Consider the following 8755-nt stretch of genomic DNA (forward strand, 5'->3'; position numbering starts at 1 on the left):
GCCAGGATAAAGAAGCACCAGCCCCTAAAGCTGGGGTCTCGGGCTGGCAGCATCAGCGTCCACTGAACTGTGTAGGAAATGAGCTCACGCAGACCAGAACCTCAGCAGGGCAGCAGTGATCTGTTGGCCACACCTCCCAGGTGGCGCTCACACACGGGAAGGTGCGGGAAGCCTGGAGTAAGAGACAGTGGCAGCCCAGCACCCTGGCCAAACTGGGCACTCCACCACCACAGAGAGAGGCCCTCGCTTCTTTCTGGGGTCTCCAAAAGTACCAGGGAGCCCCCTGGGTTCCAAACAGCTGTGACATTCATGGGAAGGGGGCAGATGACACATACGGAGAGGAAAAACTGTGGACTCCATCGCAGAGATGAGAAGACCAAGGCCAGACAACTGCGGTCTGAGAAACTGCCACGCTGCTCATCCTCGATCGAGTCGGCTCAGGGGCTCCCCCGGACCCCGCGCCTCTGCGGCCCCTCAAGGACCCACGGCCCTCTCCCCTCCCTTCTCAGAACCCCCGGCTGGGGTGTTTCCACCAGGGACACCCAAAGTCTGCCATGAGAAACCCCGCACTGTTTTGCATAGTTTAGTCTTGCATCCAGACGACACAGTCTTCTGGGTAAAACCATGTCATCCGGTTTCCTGTATGTTATGTTTTATTTGCTTATTTTTTTTTTCCCCAAAGACTACATCACTGCCAACTACACGCTGTACCCATAGCACCAGACACTGCGGGCGTGTATGCCCCTAATAACTACACACAGAAATCCTAAACCCCAATGCAATGGCATTAGGGATGCAGGCTTTGGGAAGTGATGGGGTCACAAGGGTGGAGCCCTCAGGAGGGGTTAGGGCCCTTCTGACACAGACCCCGCACAGCTCTTTTGTCCCTTCCCCCTTTTGGCGACACCGAGAAGCTGGCAGTCTGCCACCCAGAGGTCCTCACCTAACCCCACGCCTCCCAGCGCCTTCATCTGGGACTCCTCAGCCACCAGACCTGTGAGAAACGAATGCTGCTGTCTGCAGGCTCCCCACCTGCTCTGCCCCGTCTCTGGTGCTCTGTCACAGCAGCCGGATGGACCCAGACAGAGTCCGGCTCAGCGAACACTTCCAGGTCGATTCACTGAAAGCGGACCTGGGCTTTGCCGTCTTCCTGGCATAGTAGGAACTCGAAGGTAGGAACTCCCATGTTTCTCCAGCATGCTCCTTAAGGACTGCATGGATCAAGGAACAGGGAGTGTTCAAAAGTGGGCAGAGAAAAGAGTCCTTACTTCCCTGCTTCTCTTTCCTAGCTCGTGACAACCAACACCGCCCGTTAGCCAGCGCTCCCAAAACATCTCCTGGTCGCGGCGGCCTCGAGATTAGACCACGATCTCGCTCCGTTATCCACTGTGTTCAGCACCACCCATCTCACTCAGGTGAAAGCTGATAACAAGACGACAGGGTCCCTCCTGAGCAACGACAGCCAGTAACAAAACAAAACCGGGCAGGGGGATCACAAGTGATGCTTTAGAGAGATTGACGATTCCGCTTTCAGAATTCCCGCTGTGATGCAACAGGACTGGCGGCATCTCTGCAGCCTGGTGCGGTGGGTTCCATCCCCAGCCTGGCGCAGTGGATTCAAGGATCTGGTGTTGCCGCAGTGGTGGCATAGGTCACAGCGGCGGCTCAGATCTGATCCCTGGCTTGGGAACGCCATGGGCGGCAGAGAAGCCAGAAATGAAAGAACAAAATTCCTTTTCACTGCCTATGTCCAGCCCTAAGCCCGGGCAACAAGACAATGTGCACAATGGTGACAGTGGATGAAGTTCCCAGGCGCCTCCGCATCTGCACGCCAGTCCATGCCACAAATATTCACTGAGTGACCCCCGCGTGCCGGCCCTACTGTAGCGACGGGACACACGTCCCTTTCTGCACGACTCGCACAGTCCACACCAGCACCGTCCAGGAGGACTTCGTCTGATGACGGAGGTGATCAGCCCCTGCGCTGGCCAACCTGGTGGCCATGAGTCACAGGCGGCACCTGAGCACGTGGACTGTGGCACGCGTGACGGAGGCCCTGAGTGTCTAAATTGCATTTCGCTGTCATTCATTTAAATTTAAATAGCCACAAGTGGATGGGGCAGGGTTGGTCTCCATGACGAATCCACGGATGCCGATGTAAAGAAAACGAAGACCGAACAGTCTCTGATGGGCTGCAGACCAAGCTCGGCTGCCACCTGTGCTGGGTGCACACAGAGCCCCCGAACACACCGTGGGGACCCACGGCAGAAATAAACCTCAGGTTTTACTGCCACGAGTCCTACTAAAGAACCCACCTCCCTGGGAAATGCTGACTTGGTTCAACAGGAGACACCGAGAAGGCACTCAAGGCTTTTCGAAAAGACCGCCAGGACCGGCGTGGAAAACAGGCGGACGCTCCGGTACCGGTGGCTCTTGGGGTATGGAACCCACACACTGACAGAGCGGGCGCAGGCAAACTTCTGGTGGCCACGTGCAAGGGTCAGGACGGGGCGGTCCCCGGCCCGGAGACCCCGCCGCCATCTGGCTGGAAGAGGGACCGGGACATTAGAGCTAGGCGGCTCAGGCAGGCCTGGCCGCGCGGGCGGGGCGCTCTCCAAGGTGCTGAAGACACCGCTCCTCTCCCAGTGACCAGGGACCCAAGGGAGCCGGCCCCTTGCTCTAGCCCACAGAGCTTGCTTAGCCAAGCCAGGACCCCACGCAGGCCCCTTCATCAACCACATGGCCTTTCCCAAAGCCAGGAGACTACAGATGGGGGAGCAGCTGATTCAAGAGGGGCCGGACCTCTGCAGAAAATCCGAGCATCACCCTCCCTCTCTCCCAGCACTCACACACAGAATACCTCGCTAGCATTTAAGGACAGAAGGGGTGTTTTGTACAGAATCATCAGCTCTTGGCTGAGAGCTAGCTGTCTGCAGAGTTGGGGAGGCCTGACGGAAGATGAGGAAGAAAAAGTCTTGAAAAAGAAAAAAAACGGCAGAGGCCCCTGGCTCTCCCCCACGGTCACCACCACCATCTCCCCCGGGTCTTCCTCGCTGCACAGGCGTCCTCAGAAAAGATGGGCCCCGGCCCCTTTCCTCAGGTTGGCTGCGTTAACCGGCAGCAGCAGCAGCGAGGACCACTCACCACCGACGCGGGGGAAGGCTATTTTCGGAGAGCGCTGGTCCTCGCTGCTGCGCCAGCCCGGCCAGGCTTCCTAATACAAAGCTCGTCAAGTCGCTCCAGGGCTGTGCTGGGTGAGGGGAGTTCTCAGAACACTTCTTTCCCTGCTATTATTGGCAACAAAGAACTAGCTATTTGCTTTCTCCTCTCCTTCCACCTCATGGAGCCTCCTCCCTCCCCAAAGGGGTTGAAAGACTCTCTAAGGAGACGCTGCTCTCTCCAACTGCCTTTTGTTTCTGAAATGAGTTTCTGCTGGGGCATATAGGGCCGCTTCCTCCGAAACTGAGCATCTGGATTACAAAAGGGGAGTTTACGTTTCACAGGTTCATGGCCAAGCACCAAAAATATGCCCAAGGGTCATTGACTCTTTTACCCCTCCAAGGGGGCATGAGCCGCCTGAACAAGTGTCTAAAGTGGAAACAAAGCAGCAGCCCCATCTGCATCTGAGCCCCGCTCTGTGGCTGGCTCCCTCCGGTCCAGGGAGCGCAGGCGTCTGGAGGAATCTGGAGCACCCGGCCAGCCACCAGAGCCGGGAGGGTGTGCGTGGCTGGGTTTTGGGGGACAGGGTGGAAACGGTCTCTGGGTGACAGGTGTACTGCGTGCACGCAGGCGCCGGGGGATCTGAATTCTGACTGTGGGCGTGTGTGATTCGTGTGGGCCGAGGGATCTGGGCTGGTGAACGGAATCTGGATCTGAGGGGGAGCGGCCGGGTGTGTGCGATGACTCACATCTTTTGGGCTGTGGGAGGGTTTTATTTGCGGGGGGCGGGGGTAACTTTCGGTCCAAGAGATCTTGTGTACACGGCCCCCAGCGGGAAACATCTACCTGTGCAGCCGAGCAGAGTCCGGAGAGCAGAGAAGAGGCAGTGCCTGGCAGGGACCGGAGGAGGGCCTGGGTGTGAGGTGCCCAGGCGCATATGCCCACACTCCAGGCTGCTGCACCCATGGAGGGAGGAGGGGGCGTGGAGGAAGAGATGGAACGAGGAGGTGCTGCTGCACCAAGGAGTTCAGAGGGACGTGTTTCACGCGAAAGCACGGGCTCTGGGACAGCTGCCCTGCGCAGGAATCCTGGTGCCGCCCAGTGCTCATCAGGCCGGCATCTGGCTTCTCTGTGCCTATGCTTCCCAGGGTGGGCAATGGGAGGAAGGGCAAAACCGAGCCTGAGAGGTACGGGGATGACGTGCCGTGACGCTGCAGACGCTCGCCACATGCCTGGCGCACAGTAAGTGTTTCGCCCTGCCAGCCCTTAGCCTTCTCACCACCATCATTATCACACCTGGCTACGGGGTCTAATAACGATCATTACAAGTGACATTCGTTGCGTGTGACCCGTAATAATAAAATAGTGATAAGTAATAAGGAACGCTTCCTCTGTTCCTGGCACCGCCATGCACACCACCTCAATTAATCCCCACCTCCTTTGCAGTTGGGATCATCAGCCCTGTGGACAGCTTCGGAAACAGAAGCTCAGAGAAGCTAAGCAACTTGCCAAGGTCACAGAGCAAAGGCACAACTGGGATTCACGCCTAGTGGCTGGCAACCCCGCAGCACGGGCTCCTGCCACCCTATGTCTCCAGGGCGCACCGTCTCTGCGGGGTCACCCGACAGGCTGGAAGCGGCTCGGCGCACTTGAATGAGCCACGCCTGCCCTGTGCCCGAGGGAGGATGAAGCTGGAGGAGGAGGTGCTGGCAGAAGTGTCCCCAGTTGAAATGGATTCCATACCAATGCCAGCTAAATGCAGAACAGATCTGCCATCTGTGCATTATTCATGAAAATCACCGTTTCCCCGAGTCAGCACGGGAGCGGGGCTGAAGTTGGGGAGATGTGCTCGCGCCTGTCGGACATCCCCGTCCCTCGCACAAGCAAGGAGCAGAACTGGAGTCTGGACCATGACCGCACGGAGGCTCTGCTCCCCTCCCAGCAGGATCCCTTGCCGCCCGCCCGCCCGCCCGCCGACAGGGGAGAGGCCACGGAGACCCACTGTTCTGTCCTGGCAGACCCGACACCCTCGGTGGCCCCGCGGGGCCCACGGACAGCTCGAGGCCAAACATTCTCAGCAGCCACCTCCTTCCCAGTGAGAGGCGGGCACCGTGGTTCCAGAACAGTGGCCCCAGATGTCTGGGCCTGATTACTCCAGGCTAGAAAGGTCAATTCGACTTCCCATTGTGCCCTATCCCCAACCCAAAGGCTGCAGCCAGCCTGGCGCCCTGCATCAGGGTGCCTGCCTTGGTCGGCATACAGGTGGTCGGATGTCAGGAAAGGCGGGTTCCACCCTGAACAGACAGGGGAGTCGCTCCCTGGACTCTGCCACCCAAGGGTGGGGGCTCTGGCCTGTCACCGGGGCTCCGGGCCGCCCCGGGCTCCATCGGTCACAGACATGATCCCCCCGCCCCTGCCCCGACGCATGAGACTCAGTCACCCTACACTCACGGCAGCCTCAGCCAGAGTCAGACGCCCTCACCCCAGAGCAACCACAAGCATCTCCCCTCCTCTGAAATGGAAGCTCTGTGAGGCCAGGACCTCTGTCTGCTGTTTTCCCAGAGCCCCAAGCACCTGCTCGCAGTAGCGCTCAGTAGATATTTGCTGGACAAAGGACCGGATTCCAGGTCCACCAAAGATTTCTGGGGAAGGTGCGCCAGCTTAGGTGCCAGACCTGACTCTCAGGTACCCAGCCGAGTGCCACAGACAGGGTTTGGCTCCTCACCTGCCAGGCTCCCTAGTGAGACTGGCCACCAGGGACCCAGAAGCCACTCTCCAGGCTCAGGCACAGGTGGGAGCACCTCTGGGGGATGGATCTGCAGCGCAGCCTGACCAGAGTCCCCCCCGGGTGACAACGGCCCCTGGGCTCCCAAAGAGCCCAGCTGGGAGCGCCAGGCTGTTCGGCCGCCCACCTCAGCCACCCACATCTGCCGCTGGCCCTTGCTGGGCCGACGCGCGCACGCACACACACGCCCACGGCCTAGAACCCAGGGAGGGCCGTCTGCTCGGCCTGGCCCCAGGGTCAGGGAAGCTCTCCAACCCACTCCAGGAAAACAACAACGGCAGAGAAGAGGCCGCCTGGGACGGGGCGCCACGGCTTTGACAGGCAGAAGCGTTATATAATTAACTGCCCCCACGCCTCCTCCCCTTGGAGGAATAACGAACCCTGCTTCTCAGTTGCATAAGCCAAAATAATAATTACTCTCCAGCCCTCCATCACTCCTGCATGTGGCCGGGGAGCAGGTGCTTAGCACTCGCTTCGGGAGACTTGGAGGCGGCAGGCAGGCAGGCAAAGACCACACGCATGCTCGTGATTTCTTTCTATGCCGGCAGAAGCACTCAGGTCCCTGTGGTGCCCTGCTCCTGTACCAGGCATCCAGGTCCCCAAAATGACCGAGCCGCCAAGCCCAAGGCACGGAGCCACTTCTGAGGATGGGCTCCTAGATGGGGGAGGGGGCATCAGGAGAGCAGGCTTGTCTGGGGTCTGGCTTCCAGGAACAGAAAGGGCTCCGCGCCCCTCGGGTGCACCGAGGAGTGGCCCCTGGAGTGCCTGGGACCAGTGACAGCCGCAAAGCCAGCCAAGCCTCCCTGCACAGAACCTATCTAACAGCCGCGGCCGGGCAGCACGCTGGCTTCCGGCACCAGCTCAGCCGGGAATGTGGTGGCATCTTAGAACGATGGCACAGAGCATCCCTAAACTAATGTGGAAAATGATTCAGCCCCTGAAAGGCGAGATTCCTGGGCTCTCGCTAAACAGATGGGCCTCCCTCCCTCCCTCCCTCCAGCAGCCTGCTCCGACAGCGCTAGCCCGCGTCCAACCACCTAGAAGTTTATTGCCTTGTTGTGGTGGTTTGGGTTGGCGTCCCCCGCCTCTAGCTCTCCCAGCCACTCTCTTTCCATTGGCTTGGGTTGATCAGGACTCAGGGAGGCCCGGCCGCACCGCAGGAAAACAGGCAGCAGAGCTGGGGCTTGACTCCCGGAGGCGGCCGACACCCAGGGAGCTTTGCCAACAAGGGGAGGGGGCCCTCTCCCAGCTCTGCGCCCTTGCTGGGTCCCAGAGGAGGCCGCGGGCCCAGTGTGGCCTTTCCGGCAGGTCTCTGGCCTGCTCTTGGGTGATGCACTGACACTCTGATCAGCTACCTGGCTCCTGGGCCTGGCACTGCTCCTGGAAAGCCCCCGACACCCTTCAGCTGGCACAGGGTCGCTGTCCCCCACCAGGCAGTGGGGCAACCTGTAGCCAAGGCCGCTGTGGCCTCCAGGGAGCCCCAGGAAATGCCCCAGGTGCCCAGGGCCCTCTGGAGAGAGAAGCTCCACTTGCCCACAGATAAACAGAAGAGGCAGGAGAAGGTCCCTCCCCCGCCAGCCCCCCCCACCCCCACCGCCAGCGCGCGGGGCGCACCTACCTCCATCCGAGTAGGTCTCCGTGCCGTAGCCGTCCTGCAGCCCGTTGCTCCAGGTCCCTTCGTACTTGGCCCCGTTGCCCGTGCACTCCCGCACCCCGTAGCGCCCCTTAAATCCGTGCGTCCACTCGCCCTTGTACACCCACTTCCCCTTGCTCTCCAGGCCGATGCCGTGGCGCTTGCCCTGCGCCCAAGTGCCCTGGTACGTGTTGCCGCTGGGCCAGGTGTAGACGCCCAGTACCTCGAAGCCGTGGCTCCACGAGCCGGTGTATTCGCCTTGGCCCTTGGGGCCGGTGCAGACGCCATGGCCGTGCGCCTTGCCGTCCTCCCAGCCTCCACAGTAGGACCCTCCATCGTCAAAATTAAACCTACCCCCACTGGACATGCATGTAACTCGGTTTGCAAATCCCGCAAACGGTGAAAAAAAAAAAAAAAAAAAGGCGATCAACAAACCGGAGTCTTGGTTGGCTGGCTGGCTGGTTTTGTTTTGCTCTTTTTTTTTTTTTTTTTTTTTTTAAAGGAAGAATGGAGAACGCAAGCAGATCCCAGGCAGCGGGCAGCCGCGGCGCCGGCTTCGGTGGAATTTAAGTCAATTGGGGGCGATTATTCATTTTCGAGCTGCGCCGCGGAGCCTGACCAGCGTCTCGCGCTCCCGCTGGAGACAGGACCGGAGGGGAGGAGGGCGGGGGAGGGGAGGGGAGGGGGAGGGAGGGGGCAGGAGCAGGACGTCTCGGTTTGCAAGGACGGCGTCCAGCCTCAGCGGGGCAACGTGCCCCGACCGGATTGGGGATAAGGTTGTGAAGGAGAGAGGAAAGAAGGGAGGGAGAGAGAGAGAGGAAGGGAGAGGAAAGGGGAAGGAGAGGAAGGAAGGAGTACAGTGAGAAAGGAAGAAAAAAAGAGGAAGGAGAGAGACGAGAAGAGGAAAGGACAGAGAAGGAGGAGGAGAGAGGACCGCGAAGAAGGCGCAGGAGGTATAGGCCTAACCCTTACCAACGAAATACCAGAGAATCAAGTAGAAAGGAGGATACACTATGGAAAAGATCAATTGAAGAGAAGGAGGAGGAATGAGAACAAGCAAGGGGAAAGAGGGGCAAGAGGAGAGAGAGGAAGGGAGGAGGGAGGAGGAGAGAGGAAGAAAGAAAACAAGAGAAAAGGAAAGGACAGAAGAAGAGGTAACGCAGATACGCAAGAGGAGA

At 59.5% G+C, this 8755-nt stretch overlaps 1 protein-coding gene across 1 annotated transcript in view; it reads right to left on the minus strand.

Moving 5' to 3' along the window:
* JPH3 (junctophilin 3) overlaps nt 1-8235 on the minus strand; it is a 92255-nt gene extending 84020 nt beyond the window's left edge. The window contains exon 1 of the mRNA XM_047792706.1: nt 7563-8235. Coding sequence (XP_047648662.1) covers nt 7563-7944 — 382 coding nt within the window. The 5' untranslated portion in view covers nt 7945-8235. The remainder of the gene's footprint in view (nt 1-7562) is intronic.
* Between the last annotated feature and the right edge of the window lie 520 nt (nt 8236-8755).

Source organism: Phacochoerus africanus, chromosome 8 (genome assembly GCF_016906955.1).
Source record: "Phacochoerus africanus isolate WHEZ1 chromosome 8, ROS_Pafr_v1, whole genome shotgun sequence".
NCBI classification, from domain to species: Eukaryota; Metazoa; Chordata; class Mammalia; order Artiodactyla; family Suidae; genus Phacochoerus; species Phacochoerus africanus.